Below are 26,013 nucleotides of genomic sequence, written 5' to 3'. Positions count from 1 at the left end.
AATAATAACGTGTTCTTAAATAAAAACGTAACTATTTATAACTTTCTTTTAGTTACCATTTAGATTATGTCCCTGAGTTTGTTATAGTACCTATGTGAAATGTCATTTGTGAGAAGTGATAATATTCTTGAACTTACCAGCCCCAAAAGTAAAATTTCCAGTCAAAAGGGACAGATGATCTCTATAGCTAATTTTCCACAGAAATACTGACTCTTTAGGTATGTCATTAACCTACAAGAACAAATGAAGAACAAAATATTAACGTGCTCGAGATACTTGAGATACTTGTGCAGAATAGTCCATCATAAAAGAAAGATGGCAGTTTTACCGTTAAAATGACTGAGTGCATATGAAAGAGAAATCTCTTGGACAAGGGGTAGGGAATCTTTTTGTTTTTAAAGACAGTATTGGTAATGTCTATTTCCCAAGAAGACCGCATGTATTAGTTTTGAATAGACCTAGGTGTTGATTATACTTTACAGTCATTAGTTACATAAAAATGTACAAAATATGTTATATAATACTGCTATGTAGCAATATATTATTTGATATATGTAACTTCTGAATTGCATTTCTCGTATACTTCGTATTTCATACAAATCTAGCATTTTACATAATAGCCCCAATAGACTGCACTTTATGATTCTGAAAGTTACATACGGCCTTAAGGCCTCAAATCCCCTACCATTGGTCTAGGATATTAATATCCTCTATTCAAGCATTTCTGCATAACGTAGGAAACCAGTATTTATTATTTACAAGTGTAAGGTAACTTGTGTCAAACTATCACAAGGGTTACACTAAAATTAAACTGAGTGGATTCATATTAAAGACGATTGTGTAACATTATATCTCCAAAGGCGGAGTATTTCTGCACCATGTAGAAAACCTGTGTTCTATGTATACTAGTATAGAGTCACTAGAAGGAAACCGTCTGAAACTATTACATGTGCTCTAATTTATGTGATTATGTGGGAAGTCAAATGTTTTGGCGCTGTCCTGGTTTATGCACATACCTCCAGTCACTGACATGCCTGCTCTGTACGAGTGCAGCCTCGCCTTCCCACCCAAGTCTGCCACGTTCCTCCCCTAACTCGGTTAGATACTCGTAGCACTCTTGTTTTTAGTGGCCACCTAACACAAGTTGATTTGTATTTTTTGCACAATTGTCTTTGGCTTACGTCAGGATGCACATTTAAACCAGTGAGGGGGAACACAACAGTTTATACACACATTATCAATTTCTATGAAATTATTTGGGCATACGCCAGTGTAATAGCAGCCCAGAACGCCTTAAGAAATCATGTGAATATAGAAAAGTGTTTTAAAAATGCTTTTCTACTAAGATGGATTATTCTGCACTTGTACCGCGCTTGATACAAATACGTTTTTAAAACAGCTTCTATTATTTTAATGTGTTCATCACCTAAAGGGTAAAGGAGTTTGTAAAGGAACGACCTTGTAATTATATGTTATTGACATTAGTCGCAGCTGCAAAAGTCGAGTAGTATTCATGTCACTGCTATCATTGCCGTAACTAGAATATTTTGCAAGGAGCACAGTCCCTTCTAAAAGTAACAGGAGCCATTTAGAAGACCTTGTTATAAAAGTGTTTGTATTACTTTTGAGCCCTTTTTTCCTCCCTCATTTTCACCTCTTCAAGTTCTTAAGTTCTCTCTCTCTCTCTCTCTTCCTTTATTTCTATGAATTTTCACGTGGAATTCCTTCAAGTCTTGTTCATTGATTGTCTTATTTTTATTTTCCCTCTTTATTTTCAAAACACAAGTTTTATGCGTTTTAACCCGACTTTGTCATCTAATATTAATAGTGGAAGTTCATTACATCAAAAATCTGTTTTAAATTATATACTTCCTGTTCTTTTGCTACTAATTAACTACTTATAAATAATTTCGAATTATGAGAACTCATATTTTTCTATTACAGTTTTATGCGCAATTTACTGGTGCAATTCTGAGCAAAAGCGAGCACATTTGTAAGTGTAACTATCTCGTTTTCAGTTTACTCTTTACATCTTACTGGATCAGAAACACATTTACATGCAATACCGTTTTATAATTTAATATTGTAACGTGTTAAAAATCAGTTACGAATTAATATTTATTCACTTTTGTATTTAAAGTTAATTGTAAAATAATTTAACTTTAAATGTTATAATAAATAACTATTATTTACTGGTGTTCCAGCTTAATCACACAAGTCCTTGCTTGCAAAGAAACACACACAAATTTTTAGACACAAAACATTTTTTAAAACTAAAAAGAACAAAGATTGGTATGTAAACATAGCCGAATCGGAGAAATGTAACAGTCTCTTTGTAAGACTCAAACATAAAATATCTGCAAATAAACAACAAAGAAGGTCAACAAAATGAGAAGAGAGGGCTCGTAGACGATCTTGAGGACAGCAATAACAGTCAAATCAAATTTGTGGAGAGAACAACATCACATTTATCAGTACAACATTTCCAAGATTTGTAATAAATACAAATTTCCATTCGTTAAGTTACAATGCACTAAAATCAAATCTACGTCTCCTATGTAAAGAAGTCAAAATTTATATTAGTTTTCTTAAAGATTATACGCGTCTGTGGTTTTACAATCCACACAATACAAAAAGTAAGATAGGAAAACGTCAGAAGGTACATCGAATAGAGTACTACGTTTATACCACAGGATAACCTGTCATTGGGCATACAAAATAATTAAATTGCACGGTATTTAATTTGATAGATCATTGAAAGATCATGAGAAATCAAACAACTTCTGGAGGGAATAGACTATCGTGTGAGGCTGTTTACGAAATTGGCATAACTGAATTCTGAACTCTTTCATAGTCAGATAAAATTCACAGTTAAATAGTTCCATTCATTGAATTCCAAAGTCTTTCATAGAGAAACCTCACAATTCAGAAAGAGCAACATAACGTCGGTTATAAAATATCGTTTTTCAAGATATTAACTGTCTATATTATTCGATAGCGGGTTATATACAGGGTGACCGCGTGACTATGTTACAAAATTTAAGGGATGATTCCTGACACGGAAACAAGAAAAGAAGTTCAAATAAACTTTTGTCCAACGTACATAATTTCGGAGCTACAAGGTGCCGAAAGCGTGGGAAAATGACATTCAAAGCTCTATAGCTCGACTATGGTGAATGGTAGAGCTAATGCGGCATGGTCACGTCAAAGACACCGAAGCTGCTGTATTCAAAAATGCTTAGGTCGAGATCGTGCAATTCGTGCACAAGGGATTTCCCAAAGGAGCGTAGGGATTCCCGGATAATCTGTCAAGAAAGATGGGTCGAAAAGGATACGGATGAATAGCTGTCCCAACTGCTAGCAACAATGCGTCTGTACTAAGTCGATATCTCGCACAAGCACAAAATGGCGAACAGTTTTATACGTGCCATGTGTGGTTGCATAACGCGCACTAAATAAGAGTGGGAAACATGAAAGGAAAATGTGAATAATTTGGTACAAATGGTAAATACATGATATTACGCTGTCCTATCAGGTTGCACTGTGAAATTTCTATCGGGGGATTTGCTAAACAAGAAACGTGATGGTAAAGACGAAAAGGAGTTACCTTGAGACTGTGAGGCAACTTGGAGAGAACTGGGGTTGGAGAAAACTGGAATAATGGTGCAAAAATAAAATATATCGGAGGGTGCTTTTGAGAGAGAGACTCTGCAGCAATTTTCTTTATTTCAATACCTTGCACTTTTAAACGTGTTTTTCTGTTTTGTTATTGTCGCAACTTAACGGATTTAGAAGTGTGCCCATAGAATTTCTGACGTAGGTTCTATTGACATTTTGACCAGTTTCCCGTTTCCACAGGGTTATCGTAGAGAGTTGAGATTTGTTCTATCTTTTATTTAACAACACCTTTCATACAATATGCTACTTGACCCCCGGCTCCATCTGCAAATTTTGAGTTGGACCCCTCCTGGGACTGTGCTAGTGCCCCGAATACCAAAATTTTTCATTCAAAAGGTGCTGTGCTCCCCACACTAATTTGATATGTATTCGCTGAGTTTCCTTACTCGACCGTTTCTGAAAAATCTCACCCGGAATCTGACTTTGTAATGTGTAGTATGGAGCTCAATTTCTAACTTTTCACGCTTATATATCCGCAACGGTTGCGATCGAGAATGTATCCCTTTTCGTGTTATGTTCTTTTAGGACAAGGTATCCAACGGCCATAGTCTCCACTCGAAGTCAGAGTTACACTTGGATAGGTTCCCTCGTTAGTATTTTTACTTTTATGTTCTTTCTATGGGTGCTAGAAACTTCTAGTTGTCGTATTATAGTCCTCATTAAATATTCTTCAATTCTATGTACTAACTATTTATTTAACATGTATACTCGGGCAGTTATTTTCACATATGTAAATGATACTCCATAACCCCCTGTTTTCCTCTCTCTATCTATATATATACAGGGTAAATCACCTAATTTTGCGATCTCAAATGACAAAAAATGTAACAAATCTAGTTACGCAAGAATATACCTGGGCACACATGTCAGGGGCCTATAAAATTCTGTAAACAACAAGTGCCCCCATGGATTCCATCATATAGCCCCAGAAGCCAACTTGAAAATTTCAAATAAAAACCCCTATTTTTATTCCACATTCTGATTCTGCGATCGAAAATAAACAACTTTTACTTGAAGCATTTTTTCGTTATTCTACTAGTTGGCACTGTAATCGCAAAAAATAAATATCACCGTACGTAGTCCCCTAAATTTGCGACCTAAATATTTCCAAAATGACTAAAAATGTTACAAATCTAGTTACAGAAGAATCTACACATGCAGTGGTGCCCACAAGGGAGGCTATGACGCAAAGTGCGTCATTGAAATATTTGGGGGGGGGGTAAAAATCTGTATAAATATGTTTGAGGGAGTGTAAAAATTAATCGAAAAGAAGATTTTTTTCATGGAAGAACACCTAAGGGTAGACAATTGAGGGGGGTGCGTCATGGACATAAGGGGGGTGGGCACCACTGACACATGTCAGGGGCTTATAAAATTCTATGAATAAGTGCACCCAGGGGTCCCATCATAAGGTCCCAGGGGCCAACTTAAAAATTTCAAATGAAAACCACCTGTTTTTATTACAGATTCTGATTCTGCAATCGAAAATAAACAACTTTTACTTGAAGCATCTTTTCGTTATTCTACTAGATGGCGCTGTAATCACTAAGAAAACGAACATAATCGTACACACGTACGTCACCAGAGGCTGATGATAAACTAAATACCTCGCGAAACACACTTGCAATTTAAATACGTGTGGAAAAATTTTAAAAGATCTATTCAAATATCATAAAATGAAGTTGCCTTCACTTCCCCAAACTTTCAAACAGAAACCCTCTAGCTTAATGAAGATTCGGATTCTGCGACCGAAAATACGCAAATTTGACTTTAATCATCGTTTCGTTATCCTCCTAGATAACACATAGAAAGCAATAATTATATCATTGTATGTCACCTGAAGTTGATAAATGAAAGCTGGTACATGAACTGGAGATGCAGCGTGATGTTGGTGCTAAGATTTGCAAACAAATAAAGTTATGAACGCGTTTGTAATAATTTCCTTCAAGAACTGAGATTTTCTGTGAGAGTGTGGACACTGAAAGTTGATTAACGCCAGCTCTCTGATGGGACATGAAGTTTCATTTAACAATCGGGCATAGGGTCAAAGGAGAATTAAGTTATTAATTTTTGTCTATGTAGTTAAGTTTGTTATGTAGTTATGTATAATGACGATTTGATTTGAATATAGACCATGAGATTTTACCTGAGAGGTAAAAGTGAAAGTGAACACGTAAGGTTGATCGGTTGATTGGAAATACTGAGGACAGTTATAACTCCAACCTTGCCCTTCAGAGGAATTCGAACCCCTAGTGGATTGAGCCTCATAATCAGAAGCCAAATGCCCGAGATCACTCGGCTAGTCCCACCGGCTCAATTTGCGACAAATTCCTCATATGAATATAAGAAAATAAACTACTAGTTATGGAACATAAACATAGAGCTATTTATTTATACACGTGTTGATGCAATTCAAAGAATGTGAAAATAATTTCTGTCGTCTTTTCTTCTTTGGAAATTAGAAGTTATGGTAAAGACGAAATGTAATGTAAATCGGGACCATCCCTGCAACCGATGACAAGCGCCGTAACTTAGATTCTTTTCTGGGGGGAGGGCAAGCATTAATAAGCTTATTTAGGCCCCCTAGAAAAAGTTGTTTTTCTAATTCTTGGGCCCCCTCTTTTCAACTTTCTCTTAATCTTTATGGCCCCCCGGAGCCTGTGGGCTCTCCCGCACAGCAAGATCTGCGGTTCCGTTAATTACTCCCTGGGCCATTCCATACATGATAAAATTATTAAGGGGACAATATTGATAAGTCTCAAAGCCATACGAATAAGTATTATTTCTAGAGCCCCTAATAGTAGACATTTTTTTTACTGAAATGGGTCCACGACTCATTTTTGTTCTATTTACCTTTTCTGTGCTGTTTTGTTTATGTGATGTAGCGACCCTATTTGATGCTTCATTTCTATTTTCATGTTCGTATCGTATATGAAGTAAGAAAATTTTGTCTCAAATGGCCCCGTCAAACGGCGGGGAGCTTGTCTGAGGCCGAAGTTGCCCCCACAAGTTATGTCTCTGCCGATAACGTAGCCTCAACTTGAAGAACGTTTCGTGATATTTTCTTCATTGAGGAACGTCTATATAACTTGTTCAGTTATATAGAACCGTCACCTTCTGTTCAGTTTTAATGTGTCCCTGTAGTGGCCAAACGGTTGTTGATTGGTGGCTGCGCCTGTTGAGAATTTTTCCAGGATTACAATATTTACAACATATCACAGTTTCAAGCAATTCCACTGAAATCCGGAATACCATTACCTTAACACTTTATTTATTTATTTATTTATTTTTAAAAAAGTGGTCCAGTAATGACCAATCGGCAGTGATGAATGGCTGTACAAATTCAGACTTTTTCTCAGGATCATAATATCTACAACATATCACGGTTTCAAGCAATTCCACTGAAACCCAAAATAACGTTGCCTTCTGCTGTTTTAAAAAGTTTGGTCCTGCAGTGGCCAAACGGTCAGTGATGGGTGGTTGTACAAATTGAGACTTTTTCTCAGGATCACAATTTCTACAACATAGAGGAGGGTTACCAAAGAGTACGCACGCCCTAAGAGTGCGCAGCGCCAATCACGCTGAAGTGGTAAAACACAGAATTATTATTGCTACGCTGTTTGATTCTTCTTTGTGTGAGTGTTGATACGAAGAAAACATAGGTTAACGTATAGCTTCAAACAGAAAATACAGATAAAAATAACTTTTTTGAATTCTTGGTGTAATATTTTAGTACTCTATAATAGCTAACTACAGTACCTTTGTTGCATGGTAGAAAACATGAATGTAGATTTGAATTGTTTACCATGGCTTAGTTTCAGGGGTCTTGCATGTGCAGCCACCTGGATGAATTTCACTTGAATTGACTGCTGTTTCCCAAAGAGTGCGCGTTAATGAGTTACCAAAGAGCGCGCGCGTACTCCTTGAGTTAATTTGATTAAGAGTGTGTGTGGATAGCGGCATTCATCATACAGACTATATGGTTATTCTCTGTAGTTAGTTTAAGAAAGCGGAGTGTAACAGAATGTTTTAATGGATTGTAGAATTATTTTTAATTGTTTGTCTTCGATTTAAGCACCAACTGTAAATCTTCTATAAGAAGTATTTTCAAAATACAGAATTTCTTAAATTACATCGATAATGATAATGTCCTGTTCTGCCCGAAGATCCCCAGGCATGGTGAATGGTAGTTTGCTATTGCCTTTCATGGTATGGCGACGACGTCCTAAGTAGTGGGGAAATGAACGAAGGAAATGATCAAAATGAAAATCCTGGAAGTGTTTCGAAGGAAGATGTTGAGCGAAACATGGCTCTGATTACCATAGTGAAAGGGAAACGTCTTACACGTACAGAAGTCGCAACTTCAAACACGTCTGTTCATCCGAGATACATCATTCCTCTTCCAAAATATAAGAAATGCGACAAACTGCACGCACAAAACGTCGCACGTACAGACGCCGCAACTTCAAACACGTCTGCTCATCCGAGATACAACATTCCTCTTCCAAAATAAAAGAAATACGACAAACAGCACGTACAAAACCTCGCACGTACAGACGCCGCAACTTCAAACACGTCTGTTCATCCGAGATACATCATTCCTCTCCCGAAAATAAATACGACAAACAGCACGTACCAAACGTCGATCTGAAATTTTTAATAGTGCTCCATTCCACAAGGTCCTTCAGAGCAAACGAATTAAAGGAAGTGTTAAGTCAAAGTGAAAACTTTTCATCATCTCAATGAACCATCCACTTCAACAGAGAAAACTGCAGCTGAGATCAACCAAATTTCAAACCCAATGTGTTACGAATTGTATGAAGAACCAATTGACGAGGACTAGATTCAGTGCATTAATTGTGAACGATGGTGACATGAACAGTGTTCGTCTTACGAAGGGGATTTGGGTTTCAAGTATGATAGGTGTTGAGTGCGCCTATTTAGGGACCACGAAACGCACTCTTTGGGACAGTGGTTCTTAAGAGTACGTATTTGGGTTTTTCACTTTTTAACTTATATCTCCATATCTACATTTAGTAGTAAAGTTTTCCATTTCTTACAATGTAGCTTAACCTTCAATTAAAATTATACTCAATTTATATAACTTTTGCTTCATTATTTTTGGAGCTTTTTCAAGATGAATATTAAGTGTGTGCTCTTTGGTAACCTTCCTTTATCATAGTTTCAAGCAATTCTACCGAAATCCAGAATATCACTATTTTCTGCTGCTTTCAAAAAAGTGGTCTCGTAGTGGCCAAACAATCGCCCATTAAGACTTTTTCTCAGGCTCACAATATCTACAACATATCAACGTTTCAGTCATTTGTACCGAAATCCAGTGTCATTATCTTCGGCTGTTTTCACAAATGTGCCCCTGTAGTGGCCAAACGGTCAGTGATTTGTGGTTTTGCCCGTTGAGACTTTTTCTTAGGAACACCATATCTACAATATATCACGGTTTGAAGCAATACCATTTAAATCCAATTTCCGTAAGGATTCTGCGGGGCACTTTGTCATTTCGATGGGGCATTGCCCCTGCAACCCTTTTCTCGCAAAAGCGACAAAACCCGTATTTCCTATTTTGAAGTCATCTTTGCATCGACAGAGTTTCGTTTCTTTAAGGTGACCCTTTTAAACACGAGAACCTTTTTTTGAAAAGGGACTCTTTGCTCCCTTAACCTATTTTCCGAAAGAAACAAAAAAAAAAAAAAAAAAAAACGTGTGGGTTTATTTTCGGTCTAGTATATATGTGCCAAGTTTGAAGAAAAGCGGATGAGGAGAAACCATTGTGAAGCTATCTCATTTACACTTTCACTGTTTGGACTTGACGGGTTTTTGTCCCAAAGTCTTCAATTATCGAAAAATTTTCTGAAATCTATAGAAAAAGACCTATACGTTACAGTGACCTTAAAAAGGATGTGTGTAAGCAGATAACGCACACTTACCTGTACAAAATACAAACACTCATCAGTCACATTGAAGAGTAGGAAAATTATTTTTTTCTAGGGGGTCACTATTTGTGCTTGAAAAGTTTTTTTACTTAGTGTCAAATATTAATAATGGTTTATAATAACATAAAGGCAACGCATGATTTTCAAGTTAACAAATATTAATATATACATTCACTAAGGAATATAAAAGCAACACGCTAACGGCTAACAGTTGTATCGTACTACTACAAATTTGTGTCATTTGGAGACGATACTGATACACCTGGTTATCGTTTAGTGAGAAAGGTATTTCGAGACCAGTAGCTAAAATAGTTTCGAAAAGGATACAACTATATCCCACAATCTATTGCGTAATATTGCCATCTATGTTTGTATAAGAGCTCAGTTAGTTGAGGGACAGGTACTCCAGGTCTTGCTCTGTGATACAACTTGTGAATTAATTGCTTGACTATCTATAATTTTTACGTGTTTCATTATTGAAAATGTGATTTTTTAAAACTACATTCATACCTGCTGCTATGATTTTAATGGGATTTGAATCTATCGTAGTGACCTCGCCATCCTCGTTCCACGAGCGCCTAGTATAGTGAAACAACTTTCAGTTTCTGAAGTCAAGTAGGATTACTTACTATGATTTTCACTAATTTTGTTGTATATCATTTTCTTTCTACAGATTCACCTTGACGACAATATACTAAATTGAATCTGCATTAGACTCCAATCGTCTGTTATCTCATAAATTTGAATTGCCAGATATGCTGTTTTGTGGACTGTTAACAGTATACACGAAACATGCAATGTATCAAATTATTATGATAGTTGCAGAGGCACCTTAAATTACGAACGCTTTGTCAAAGTACTTTTGCATTGTCTCAAGACATTTCATGACTGTTTTGTATTTACGCTCTCTGTTAGAGATTAGGCTATATAAGACGAGATTTACAGTTTAAAAAGGAGAATACTGTAGTGTGTTTGATGCTCTCCCACCTGGAATTGAACCCGGGGCTTGTCCACCAAAGACGTACACTAGTCACTATACAAATGAGGAGGACAGAACACTTTATGAAGTCAATCAAATCACGAAAAAAAGAGCTACTAGAATCTCCGGACTCCTAATGGAATCATACAGCATATTCAAACACCCCAAAATCTGATGCAATCAATCAAAAGTGAAAGACTGTGACTTCTTTTTCTGCAATATTATTACGAGTCTTAATAAAAATGATCATGCGAACGAATCGTGATGGAATATTTGGTGTACTTACAAGACGCGCATTCATAAAATTTCGTTCGATGAGCCCAAAGTTTGGAAGGGGATCCAATACTATAAGACACTACATCTATGTACGAATGATCCGACGTAATTATACACCCGAGAAACGATATGCAATTGTTAAGTTCTGCCAATTGATTCTAAGAAAAAATATAAAATTAGATTTTTTTTTTTAAAGAAAAGAAAGAGTACAGATGATGTGTAACATAAAATCTTTGGGTAACATAAGTTTTTTCTTTACTAAACAATTATAGTTTTATTATGAAAGTGTACAAGCATATGTCGAGTTAAGAAGTTTCCAGAAGGAATCCAAACCCAGTAGATTCTCCGTGTGAGTACGCCTCTGATGCCCACACTAATTAAATTAAGCATAATTTTAATGTGTTTATTACAGTTCTCAAACTTTTTTACTTTTTTCAATCATATGTCCCAAATGTATTACACAATTCAGATCTCCTGCTATTTCCCTACACACAATACGCGAGAGAAGCAAAACAATGATATTTTCATTTCGTAATCTGTCAACCATTTATTGCATTAAATCAACTTTAAAATTTCGACTCAGTTTAGTTTCCACCTCCAGATGATAGTTAACTAGAAATCGCATATTTTTGTTGTCATCACACTGACTCATTCAATTACTGCATTATATTCACGTATTTTTCATTAGGATATACTGTTTTCTCTTCTTTACCATGTCCAAGTTAGTGATATTATTTTCAAGCAAAATTGTAGCAAGTTCCGCACTTTTTTGAAAAATTATTTTTTGCATAAAATTAGCTTTACGTATACAAAATCTGTTGATGTCTATGATCAGTAATATCATGTTGCAGAAACAAGCAAAAATTATAAATATATGTTCCAAAATAAATCAGCAAATCTTGAACAAACGCCTAAGTGTTTTTTTTTTCCTGGAAAACAAGGATTTGTCACTTACGAACTTCATGCTCTCAGGTACAGAGTTGAGTTGATTTTAGTTTAGCGTCCCTTTCAGCAGCGAGGCTATATGAGACGTGGACCTACTGATTAACGTGGAATCCGAACCACATGAGCTCCCGCCGGGAATCGAACCCGGGTCTCCCTCTCAGGTACAGATTTCCTCTGTAAAGCACAAAAACTTTCCTTTTCACATCATAATGGTCTATTGCGGTCGTTTTTTTTATATACTAATTTTTTATACTAAGCCTTTTTAAAATATTAGTCAAGTACTTTGCGCTTTTTAAATATACGTGTATTTTCGAAATATTTATTTTATTATCAATCCCAAACAACGTAGAATGATATTACTTTCATGATTACAGAGGTGGATAACGAAAATTACTTCAAGTGAAATTTGCGTATTTTTGGTCGCAGAATTCGAATCTCCAATAAAAATAGGTTTCCATTAAAAACTTTCAAGTTGGTTCCCGGGGCCGTATGACGGGACCCTTGGGGGCACAAGTCATTCAAGAATTGTATAGGTCCCTGGTGTGGATACTTTGTTGCGTAACTAGATTTGTCACATTTTTTGACATTTCGGAAATATTTAGGTCGCATTGTTAGAGGACGTACGTAAGATACTTTTATTTATTTATTTATTTATTTATTTATTTTTGCGATTACGTCGCCATTTAGTAGAATAACGAAAAAGTGATTCAAGTAAAAATTGCTTATTTTCGATAAGAGAATCAGAATCTGCAATAAAAATAGAGGGTTTCCATTTGAAATTTTCAAGTTGGCCCCTGGAGCCCTAAGATAGGACCCCTGGGGCACTTGTTTGCAGAATTTCAGAGGCCCCTGACATGTGTACATTCTTGTGTAACTAGATTTGTCACATTTTTTGTCATTTTGGAAATATTTCAGAGCGCAAAGTTAGGGGACGTCGGTAATGATATATATTTTTTTAGATTACAGCGCCATCTAGTAGAATAACGGAAAAGATCTGCAAGTAAAAGTTGCCTATTTCGATTGCTAAATCAGAATCTGAAATAAAAATGGGGTATTTTTATTTGAAATTTTCAAGTTGGTTCCTGGGGCCCTATGATGGGATTCTTGGGGGCACGTGTTGTTCACAGAATTTTATAAGCCCCTGATACAGGGGCGGATCCAGGGGGCGATCGGGGCGATTGCCCCCCAGAAGATGGAACTTTCTTATTTTATATATATAAATAAAACCCATCCCAAAGTTTAAAACCCTTGAAAGTAGCAGTATGACAACCCACCGCCCCCCCAGAAGTCGGTCCTGGATCCGCCACTGCCCTGATATGTGTACTACATTCTTGCGTAAGTAGATTTGTCACATTTTTTGTCTTTCGGAAATATTTCAGTCGCAAAGTTAGGTGAGACCAGGGTGTCCGGTGAGGAAAGTCGAAGATTTTGGGAGCTGATAGGGGAGGTCATTCTAAGCAAAAATGCTTACGTGAACATAGGGTCTATTCCCCCTCGTTCCGGAGATAGGGTTGGGGGTAGCTTTTTGCCTCTTGCACCTGCCAATTTTCTTTTGAAACATTCTAGTACACCCTTTAGTTGGGGTTATGTTACATATTATATCTCGTTTGAAGCTAATGAAACACGCTTGCAGATGGTATAAAGATTGTCCCAGTACTACATACAAGAGGAAAGTAATGGAGAGAAATTTTTCGAATTTCCCTATAAAATTCCCTTTTTTAAGCAATTTTGCAAGGTTCTTGAGTGGATACACTGTCGCTAGAGGAAGAGTATCTGATTACGAAACAATGATACGTATACCAAAGATCCAAGTGACATGTCAAATTTTTAGTTTCATTAGAAGCCGTAAAAGAGCATTTTTCCTTACTGCTTATTCTAACAACATAACTATGTTCCAACTTTCCATAGATGACAATGGTTACCAATATTAATAAACGATTGTTTTTTATATAAAACTCGAAATGCAATACTATTCCCTAATATACGAGAGCTCGAGATCTCTATGCGGGAACACTTGTTACAGTTCTGAACAACAGATGGCAGTGAAACAAAACCCACTTGAATCAAAGTTTTCGTACAACATACTACACCAGAATGTCCATTGCAATAGCGTTGTCGAGATCATAAATAATTACTTCTAATACATAAACAATAATGCATACAGATAGTGACGTAACCCTATTAGCGTCAACCTTCAACTTAATTATTTTGCGCGCGCAGCAAATTTTCAAAGATATTACCATCCTCATCAGTGCACTTTGCAGTGCGCGTCAGTACATGCACTGTTGCCCGATGGGTGTTTTCTCGGCGCTCTTTGACGGTGTTGAATGACTCTAAAATGGTTTGAGTTAACTTTTCTCGTGAGTTGGCCTTTTATCTGTATACAATGTCCTTCAACCACCCCCATGAGCAAAAATCCAAAAGTGTAAGATCCGGGGAGCAGGGCGGCCAGTGAATAATCGACCTAAGTCTTCCGCGACCCATCCACCGATGAGGAAACTTAGAGTCAAGATATTGACATACAGCTTGTGTTGCATGAGAGAGAGCTCCGTCGTGTTGGAAGTACTACCATGAGCAAAATAAATGACGCGTCTCTTTATTCTGAAGTTTTTTGAAAATATCTCCATTTTCTTTATATGTTCGAAATTTCGGAAGGTTTCCCCAGCAGGACAGGTTAATAACAAACCCGTTTTTAATATTTGTGTTAGATATTAGCTTAAAATAAATAAATTAGAAGCAAAAAACATTAAATCGACAGAAATCTCAAGAATTACCAACTCTGCTAAAGTGGGAAATTTTCAAGAACGCGAGGGAATTCTGCAGTTCAACACGAAAGAGCGACAGATATGTCACTAAGAGAAATGTGGATAAAATCTACAAACGAAACTTTTAACGAAATATTTCTAATATGTCTTATTTCGTGCATTATCTGCAAACTCAAAATATATGAATATATGCTAAATATTAACGTAAAGATAGAGCAAAAAGTGGAAATTGTCTATGGAAAAGGACGAATTGGTAGCGCGACCGTAATGAAAAATCGTCTTTACCGTAGAACAGGTTCAGTTCACGTAAGAAAACAAATAGCTCAGTTAGTTAAAGCAACTAGTCTGTATGCCGAAGGTAGCGGGTTCGAATCCAGATGGAAGTGACGTTGTCATTTTTATTATTATGGTTATTTTATTTATTTTTTTATGTGGGAAAGAATCAAATTGTAACATATGTGTAAAATTCATGACGATACCAAAAAAAGAAAAAATGTCGCTGTCGCACTTGCATTAGCGTCCCTAATTTTGTTTGCAAAAAGTTTTGTAATTATTTCCCCTGTGCTCACTGCTCACTATACGTAATGCTCGCTGGCGCGTTGTTTCCCAGTAAATGTTAATCCTAATTTGGAGAATTTTATAAAGTTTCAAAATATTTCTCACTAGATAGTCTTCTATCTACGTGTTTGGATATTTTTATAACAGATTTCCCTATTAAATGTTTAATTTTCCCTAGATGTTTAATTACGGAAAAGTTTTACAATGTATTTGTATTAAATTGAAATTGTTTTGAATTTACCACATGAGATAAGTAGCTCGAAGGAGGAAAACTCAAGTAATTGATATTCTACGTAAAAGCAACCTATTGTAGAATGATGATACTTCTTGCCATCAGCACATAATCTTCACGTTAGAGAGTCAGACAGAAAAAAAATTCTTGTTTTTCCTCCCTATGACCACCCATCTTAAACCTCTACATTCCATTGTTCGTCTCACAAAATTTCGGTGCTCCAAAAACATTCATATAATAATAATAATAATAATAATAATAATAATAATAATAATAATAATAATAATCATCATCATCATCATCATCCTGAATATGCCATCCTTACATAATGTAAGGATATCTTAGTTTCTTAGTTTAAATCTTAGATATCTTAGTTTAAAATGCTTTCTTTAGTAATTATTTGAACAACCATGTAGGAGGGGGTACGACGTTTTATTTTGCCCCTCTCATTTCAGTACCCTTCCAACAGAAAGTAATTTCTGATAAGCAGGGTAGACAAAATGAATAAGAAATATATTTACAGCATCCTCTCCCCTTTCATGATTGGAATATCACGTAGCATTTTTTTATTCTACCAAAGATGACCCTGTGCGGTTAGGGGTAGGTAACTAAAGAAATACCTCATATATATCGCCCCTTGATTGTAATATTACCGCTTCTTTATTTGTTCGAGGCCACCCTACATAACCAAGGGTGACAAAAAGAATAGGATAAATGTCTATTGAATCCAGTGGCGGATCCAGCACAAACTTCTGGGGGGAATGAAAGTTTCTTTAGATGATGTGAAGCTGTCACAAATTACCACTTAACTAAACTAAACATAATAGTGGGGTGAACTGCAACCCAGTCAGTTTAAATTGATGTAAAAGTTTAATTTTTGGCTTCATATTAATGTTTTGATTTCAAATGAGAATTTCAGTCCCAGTGGTCAAGGATCAAATCTCGTGGGGCTCTTCAGTGTAGGCTAATACGGGCCTCTTATGAGAAAAGGCAAAAATATTAAAATGTTTATAACGTTCGAATTTTTCGTCTATTTTAAAGAAATGTTGGGCTTCGTATTAAAGTGTTGGTTCCAAATGGCAATTTCAGTCCGATGGAGAATGATCAAATCCTGGAGTCGGGGGGGCTCATCAGTATAGTGTGCTACGGCTCCATTATGGGAAAAGGCAAAAATATGAAAATGCTTATAACTTTCCAATTTTTCGTCTATTTTGAAGAAATTATTGGCTTCATATTAAAGTCTTGGCTTCAAATGACAATTTCAGTCCGTGTGGACAATTATCAAATCTCAGAGGGCTCTTCGGTGTAGGAGTTTCGGCTTCTTTGTGGGACAAGATTCACGTAATTGATATTGCAAAATTGTTTTGTATACATTAGTGTAAACTTGGACCATTTGGTTAATTTTACCTCTTATATTTTGCAGATTTCAAATTCCAAGCAATAGTTACTTCTCAAAGCTAAAAGGCACTTACTAGTTTCATTAAAAGGAAATGTCTTTTATGAAAAGTTGACATGGAGTAGACGAACGAACAGGCACCCAAACATTGGTTGAGTCGGACGGTTGAAACTCGTTAAGCTCACTTCAATTATTATTATTATTATTATTATTATTATTATTATTATTATTAATAATAATAATAATAATAATAATAATAATAATAATAATAATAATAATAATAATAATAGAGCATTCATGGGGTCCGTGGCTCGACTTCACTTCGCGCCAAGTGAAATTTGAGGTAGACAAATACCGTGTGCATGGGTATGGGTTTTCTTGGAATTTTCCATTTTCCTCCCACTTTCTTCATTTCATCATTTCATTCATCATCATTCACCCTTAGCGTAGGTGCATAATCGTGCAACGTTAAACTAGATATTCTATTTAATTTTAATTTCAATAATAATAATAAACAATTAATTCAACTGAAAGGACTGTAATTTATGTTGACGGCAATTATCATAAATATGCAACCATTATAAAAACAATGCTTTGAGTAGAAAGATAATTCTTCCCAAGTGTTAACGAATGCGCACGAGATAAAAAGATATTCTCTCAAAAGTAGCTCTCTGCCTTAAAATTAATAACGGCATTTGTGATTTTTTTTTAAAATAAACAATGTCTAAAGTTAATAGTTAACTTTTCGAAAAGAAGCTTCATTAAGGGTGAACCTGAAAGATGTCCACAAACTTCGGGAGATGATTCGTGACATCAAAAGGAGACAAATGGCCCTCTTGCAGTTTTCGAGTTCAGCTTCGTTGTCGAGATACAGGGTTGCCAACTGGTCGTGTTTGAGAAACTCACTGGAAATAAATTCAACTCCAAGAATAAACTACTACAGGTCAATTGACTTATACCATGTTGCAAGGTTAAATATTTGTTTATGAAGTGTGTACAAAATTTGCCAGTGTCTTTTCTGAGAACATCGTCGAGAAAAAGTCACCTCCAAGAATAAACTACCCCACGTAAATTTTTATAAGAGAAATATCTGATACTGCAATATAGGGTTGTTAATTAAATATTGATTAATGAAAAATAAACAAAATTGTTAAAACCATTTTGGAGAAAATAGCTTTTTTCGATTTTCGGCTGTTAGTAAACCACACTTATTTTAGGCGGTAGGAAAAAATGGGAAAATCTCCTGTAGGAATACTATGTAAACCCTAAGTTTAAAATGTGGTGTAGATACGTTGAACGGTATGGCCTCTAGGCGAGTGCACAGAAAAGTGTACCGAACGGACGGACCGGAAGGACGGGTATCGAAAAATCACATTTTCGGTATGTAGACGCCATGAAGTATGTAAATCCGTTGAAATCTGAATTTGGTACACTGTTTTCACAATCACTATATTTTCTTGTCTCTTTTGTCGCTCGAAAAAGGAAAGCCCGAGTTTACCACAAAAAGCTAGGGTGTTTACCAAAAAATATTCAATTACAGGGCCACCGCACTAAACTTTTTCAATTCAATTTCTTAACTGTGTTAGGCCGCAGTTGTTACTGAAGTGTGTATTTGGATAATACGAAAAAAATATCGTATTATTCAAATACATCGAATGTCAGATTATCGAATAAAAAAACTTCGATTGAAGAAAATCCACACTACAAAACTAACTCACACTTTGAGCACATTTTCATTAGACATATAATAGAACAATTAACGCAATAATTGTTTATGAAATATGAAAAAATCAAACGAGTCATTTTCGAGAAAGTCGTTCAAAAAGAACACGTCAGAAGTAACCTACCTCTTGTGAATTGTTTTGAACAATGAGTTAAGATATACTTATGCTTATTAATGAAATATTTATTTGCGAAATTTGAACAAAATCGCCTGTCTTTCGAGAAAATTGTTGGGAAAAACCTTGACCCCCAAAATAATCTATCCGTCGTAATTGTTTTTCATAGAAATGACTTATACTAAAATATAGGGTTATTAATGAAATATTTATTTATGAATTATCAATAAAATTGTCCACGTAAGTTTTGAGAAAATCGTGAGGGAAAAATAACTCCCCGAATAAACTATCTCTTGAGGATTCTTTCAGGGCAAGCGAGTTATTCCATATTATAGGTTTTTAATGAAATATTTATTTCTGAGTACGAACAAAATTCCTTGATTCATTTTAGAGAAAACCGTGGAGGAAAAACACCCCCAAGAGTAAACTACCCCTCGCGTATTTTTTTTTCAGGACAAACGAGTTTTGCCATATTGTTCGGTTATTAACGAAATATGTATCTTTGAAATACGAATAAACTCTTTTGAGTCATTTTTGAGAAAATCGCCCAGACAACACACTCCACCAAGAATAAACTACCCCTCGCATTTTTTTTAGGACAAACGAGTTATTTATGCCATATTGTTAAGTTATTAATGAAATATTTATTTATGAAATATGAACGAAAACACTTGAGTCCATTTTGAGAAAATCACTGAGAAAAAACTCACCCCTAAGTATAAACTACCCCTTGTAGATTTTTCTCAGATAAATGCCTTATACCACAAAATAGGGTTGCTAATTAAATATTGATTTATAAAAAAAAGAAAACAAGATCGTTAGAGCCAGTTATGAGAAAATATCTTTTTTCTATTTTCATCGTACAGGAAACTACCCTTGTTTTGGGAGTAGGAGGGAAATTTAAAAAAAAAACTATAGAAAATACTATGAAAATCTTAAACTAAAATTTGGTGCAGATAAGTTGAACGGTTGGCCTCTAGGCGAGTGCACAGAAAAGTGTAGCGAACGGACGGACGAACAGATGGACATGTATCAAAAAATAACTTTTTCGGTATTAGGGGCTATAATACATGTAAATTCGTTGAAATCTCAAATTTGATTTTTTTTCGAACACCATACTTTCTTCTCTCATTTGTCACTTCAAAGTAAAAGGAACTCAGAACTACGGATAAGAGACACCTAATTTTACACATAGACATTTATTGATTTAAAACTGTTTTAGTTCGTGTCATTTCACTTCCAATTGAAAGGTTTTACAATGACTAACGGCATACCAATGACGAGACGGAAATTTTCAGGAAGTAAATGCATTCAAAAGTCTAGACTGCATTACACCTATCAGTCTGTTTTTACTTCTGCAATTGTTGACAGCTGTAATTTCGTCCAAACGCTACATGAAATAATTCTTTGTTGACGTCATTGTGTTACTATTTTAGTATTGTTCTCTTCTGACTTGGTTGAAGTTTTGTCTTAACGGTTATACATTTTTCTTTCTTATTTCATCGTTACACATAAGAATAAAATGTTGTGCTGAGTGGATAGATTCGAACCTGCGAACATTGAGTTTTCATTCTTCCAACACTTTACCAATGGACCAAGCTTTGTCTTCACGTTAACGCACAGTTACAGGGTTTATTACGATTTAAATGAAATGGCTGGCTGTTAGAGTTTCCTGCCCAAATATTTCGAAAAAAAAATGTTCATTGCTTCGTAGATACGTAGAGCAATGTTTAGATACACATTTTAGGATAGTGTATTTTGGTGTATATAATAATTTCATGCCAGATAAAAGCTAGATAAGTTTTGATAAAATGTTTCATATGTAGTTCTCAATAATAGGCTTGCTGTTCGGGGTGAAGTTTCAAGGTTCAGCATTGACTAGCAGTTTTTGCTATTAATATCCCTTCTAACAATATTGGCAGTGGACAAAAGTTAGCCCGTGTTGAAGTTTTTGCTCCTAATTTAATTATTTTACTTTATTATTTAACGAATATGTTGAAAATTGTCAGCAGGCACGTATACAGTAATTTATTTCGGAAGGGGCCCGACTTCAATATTAGGATAAATCATAATAAAATTTTAAAAGATAATCCCAAAAATTAGGCTAAATTTACAGAAAAGTTGGGATTTCAGAGGGGGTCCGGACCCCCTGTACCCACCCCTAAATGCGTCCTTGTTTGTCAGTAACGTTTCCTCATTTTGAAACCCTCAAAAACTTCGGATATATAAAGGGAAAAGAGTTATTTTCGATAAAATATCACTTCAAGGAGACGCGACAGTTTTATTGCACATGGTGGTATCCAACGTTCACAAGGGCAAGAATTCCTTCCCTTTTATTCTTTTGCTATTGTGCTCTATCGAAAGGTTAGGTTTGTAAAATATTACTCTTACAAACAAGCGTAATTGGCAGATAGGAATACTGAACAGAACTCCACAGAAATGCATGCTGAACTTACGTTTATAGCTACCCTTTGGTGATTTCGCCTCAAGGTCAATCGAGTGGTAATTCAGTTCCGTCCCTTTTCTTGAGCCATGTTCGTATTACTTCGAACAGTTTTGCTAATGAAAAGCATGCCTCGTAATATAACAGACTTCTTTCGCGTAAGGAATCGAAACTCAGTTGGTCAGAGCAACTAGTCTGTACGAATTAGGTTGTTAGTTAGAGCCCAGTACGAGTAAGGGCTTTATTACTATTGATTGTTTTTATCATTTTTAGGTGAGGAAAAATCAAATTGTGACATCGCGATATCAAATGTGTTTGGTTAGGTAACTTTGTCTCAGCTAAACTTTAAACATCAGTAACCGTCGAAATTATTTCACTAACCGATCAGTCACTGAACATTTCAAACACGTCAAACCAGTGGCATAATATGAAGGTTAACCTCTCCTCCGCAGTGCTTAGTTATGCGTCCGTACTTTCAGGTGCGTGCCAAGGGCCGGGCGACTGCCCGGGCGCCAGAGAAAGAGGGGCGCCAAAACAAGCCTCAAAAAGTAAATTTTAGAACGTGTTTTCTACTGACGTTTTTGGTTTATATTCTTGTAAAGTAGTGACAATTACATAACCATGGAAGAAGAGAGTTTCATAGTAATAAGGGGGCTGTATCGAAAAATGGAGAGATGGCATGTAGAATAAAGAGTGGCAGGGGTGTAAGTATTGTTTGTTTGTTTGCTTGAGTTTAGCGTTCCACGGTTATGCCTTAATGGCCAAAGGAGATGTGGATATTAATTATAGTGGAATCTGAACCACTTTTATCGTTCAACAGTAATCCACCGGGAATTGGATCCGGTACCACAGAAGGCAGGCGTGCTAGCCACAAGACCAAGCGGGGGGCGGGGAGTTCGTATTGTTTATAGCGGGCCATATTCTTTGTGAAGTTTTCCTAGGTAATGAATGTCTTTTTGAAAAATGGGTTTAAAATATTAAAACACTATGATAAAATGTAAAATATAGGCTAGTACTATGGGGAGGGCGCCAAAAAGTCACTTTGCCCGGGTGAAAATTTGGTCTGGTCCGCCCCTGCGTACTTTCTGTATATTTTTGGCCTTGCAGCTTGTGCGGTCCCCACGCCACAGGGTTACGGGGGCGGTATTTACGCGTATGCTTCGAACGTAATTCAATTACTGCTTAAGAAATTCTACCATCAGCGTGGAAACGGGAATATATATTTTTCTAATAGTCCCATAGAAGTTTCATTCAGAACGCCAGATGTAATTAAGTAGAAGGAGGATCTGATGTTTCCTAAGTAAGTTCCTTTCAGAAAGTTTGCTATTTCTTTAACGGTGATGTAAATAAATATACTCATCGTTATTAGCCCGACACCAAACTAACCTGGACAAATCCCTCTAGAAAACTTTATTCTGCCTAATTTTATAAGCGACTCAACGGTGAAACACTTGTTAACGAAAGCAATGCCGTGTACACACTGCCTTGTTTCTGACAAAATATGAAGTGCTTTGTAATCTTTAGACACTTTTCCTATTCTTTTTGTCACCCTTGGTTATGTAGGGTGGCCTCGAACAAATAAAGAAGAGGTAATATTACAGTCAAGGGGCGCAATAAATATATTAGGTATTTCTTTTGTTACCTAACCATAACGGCCTAGGGTCGTCTTCAGTAGAATAAAAAATGTTACGTGATATTCCATTCACGAAGGAGGAAAGGTTACTTTAAATATATTTCTTATTCATTTTGTCTACTCTGCTTGTCAGAAATTATATACTTTCTGTTGGGACGGTGCTGAAAGGAGAGGGGGAAATAAAACTTCGTGCCCCCTCATACATTTTAAATTTTGTTACATGGTTTCTCAAATTATTACTAAAGAAAGCACTTTAAACCAAGATATCTAAAGTTACATTATGTGAGGGTGGCATATTCAGGAATAATAATAATAATAATAATAATAATAATAATAATAATAATAATAATAATAATAATAATAATAATAATAATAATAATAATAATAAATATAAATGTCTTTGGAGATCCGAAATTATGTGACACGAATCATTACATGTAGAGCTTTAAGATGAGTGGTCATAGGAGAGGAAAAAACAGGGTTTTTCTCTGTCTGATCAACGTAAAGATTATGTGCTGAAGTTAAGAAGCATAATCATTCTACAATAGGTTGCTTTTACGTAGAATATCAGTTACTTCAGTTCTCCTCCTTCGGGCTACTTACCCCATGTGGTAAATTCAAAACAAGTTCAATTTAAGACAAATACATGTAAAACTTTTCTGTAATTAAATATATATAGGGGAAATTAAACATTTAATAGGGAAATCTGTTATCAAAGTGTCCAAAAAAGTAGATAGAAGACTATCAAGGGAGAAACATTATGAAACTTTATAAAATTCTCCAAATTAGAATTAACATTTGCTGGAAAACATTCGTTATGCACCAGTAAGCATGTAGTGAGTAGTGAGCACAGGGGAAATTATTACCAAACTGTTTGCAAACAAAAATTAGAGACACTAATGCAAGTGCGAGAACGGCATTTTCTCTTTTTTTGGTATCGTCATGAGTTTTACACATATGTTACAATTTGATTTTTTCCCACATAAAAAATAAATAAAATAACCACAGTAATAAAAATTATAACGGGACTTCCATGGGGTTCGAACACAACACCTTCGGCATACAGACTAGTTGCTTTAACTAACTGAGCTATTTGTTTTCTTACGTGAACTGAACCTGTTCTACGGTAAAGACGATTTTTCATTACGGTCGCGCTACCAATTCGTCCTTTTCCATACGTAATTTCCACTATTTGCTCTATCTAACATTAATACTTAGCATAGATTCATATATTTGGAGTTCGCTGATAATGCATGTAATAAGACACATTAGAAATGTTTCGTTAAAAGTTTCGTTTGTAGATCTAATCCAAGTCTCTCTCAATGACATAGATGTCGCTGCTTCATGTTGAACTGCAGAATTTCCTCGCGTTCTTGAAAATTTCCCACTTTAGCAGAGTTGGTAATTCTTGAGATTTCTGTCGATTTAATGTTTTTTGCTTCTAATTTATTTATTTTAAGCTAATATATAACACAAATATTAAAAACGGGTTTGTTATTAACCTGTCCTGCTGGGGAAACCTTCCGAAATTTCGAACATATAAAGAAAATGGAGATATTTTCAAAAAACTTCAGAATAAAGAGACGCGTCATTTATTTTTCTCATGGTAGTACATGGAGGCCCGAGTTTGAAGAGTCACATCTTCAATAGTGCTGGTAATTCGTAGAAATGTAAATAATATTCACCAGTCAAACGTTGTGGCAGAAAAAAGGGACCAACGATCTGATCACAGATAATGCCCGTCCAAACATTTACAGAAAATCGTTCCTGATATTGTCTTACTGTGGTTGCTCTAGGATTTTCGTCACTCCAACAATGCCAGTTGCGGGTGTTGTTTATCCCATTTCTGGTGAAAGTGGTCTCATCAGCGAACAAGATGAATGGCAATGATTAGGATGCTCCTGTAACAATTGGGAGAAACCAACACGTTGTTCACTGTCTCCTGGATGGAGATGTTGCACTCTTTGGACATGGAACGGATAAAGTCCTTCTTCTCGCAATCCATCATGTACATGCGTACGTAGAAGTTCAAGTTGATTAGAAAGTCTCCTAATGTTGGTGGTTGGACTTCGCTGTACAGCCTGAATAACGTTGTCTTCTTGTTGAGGAGTGTATTTTGAGGCTCGTTCAGATGTTAGCTTTGCGCTGGGAAGCTCACCAGTTTCTCACAGTTTAGTATACACGTGTGTTAAGACCCGTGCAGTAGGCACTCTACGGTGAGGAAATCTTCGCTGGTATTCTTCCACCGCACCGTTGGTATTACTATCACAAAACCAATAGACGCACATCATATCTGCATGTTGAAACGGCATTCTACTACAACACTGTCAAACTTCTTTCACAGTCTACACACAACCATTTTTCACTTCCTCACGGTACCGAAACTCCTGCTATCACTTGCACATACGGGACAAAATAACTAATAGAGGGCCTTTTCAAGTTAATAAGTTGCGCTGTGCCGCTTGCAGCAGAAAGGAAAAAATCCCCCCTTCAAAAAAAAAAGTTTCGCGGGAATTGGGTATAACAGTGGCAACGTCTCTGATGCACGTGAGACAAGTAAAATGTTTGTGTTCATTAGAAGTAATTACTTATGATTTCGACAACCCTATTGTAATGGGCATTTTGGTGTAGTATGTTGTACGTACAAAAAATTTAATTCAAGTGGATTTTGTTTCACTGTTATCTCAAGTTCAGAACTGTAATTAGTGTGCCCGGATAGAAATCTCGAGCTCTCGTATGTTAGGGAATAATATTGTATTTCCAGTTTTGCATAAAAACATTCATTTATTAATATTGGTAACCATTGTCATCAATGGAAAGTTGGAACATTGTTATGTTATTAGAGTAAGCAGTTAGGAAAATGCTTCTTTACGGCTCCTAATGAAGCTAAAAAATTGACGTCTCACTTAGATCTTTGGTATACAGTATGATTGTTGCTTAATCAGATACTGTTTCTCTAGCGACAGTGTTTCCACTCAAGAACCTTGCAAAATTGTTTAAAAAAGGGAATTTTATAGGGAAATTCGAAAAATTTCTCTCCATTACTTTCCTCTTGTGTGTAGTACTGGGACAATCTTTATACCATCTGCAAGCGTGTTTCATTAGCTTTAAACGAGGTATAATATGTAACATAACCCCAACTAAAGGGTGTACTAGAATGTTTCAAACGAAAATCGGCACGTGCAAAAGGCAAAAAGCTACCCCCACCCCTATCTCCGTAACGAAAGGGAATAGACCCTATGCTCACATAAGCATTTTTGCTTAGAATGACCTTCCCTATCAGCTTCCAAAATCTTCGACTTTCCTCACCGGACACCCT

General features: G+C 35.9%; 1 protein-coding gene across 1 annotated transcript in view; it reads right to left on the bottom strand.

Annotated features, from left to right (window-relative positions):
- Positions 1-26,013, bottom strand: part of LOC145688294 (uncharacterized) — a gene marked incomplete in the record, with an annotated part of 187,839 nt that overhangs the window by 83,844 nt on the left and 77,982 nt on the right. Inside the window, 1 exon segment of the mRNA XM_081762297.1 lies at positions 138-231. Within this exon segment, the coding sequence (XP_081618423.1) occupies positions 138-231 (94 nt within the window).

The sequence above is a fragment of the Thermobia domestica genome, chromosome 6, assembly GCF_964235325.1.
Source record: "Thermobia domestica chromosome 6, izTheDome1.hap1.1, whole genome shotgun sequence".
Classification (NCBI taxonomy): Eukaryota; Metazoa; Arthropoda; class Insecta; order Zygentoma; family Lepismatidae; genus Thermobia; species Thermobia domestica.
Note: the sequence above shows the minus strand (reverse complement) of the source record. Positions and strands in the feature narration are given on the sequence as shown.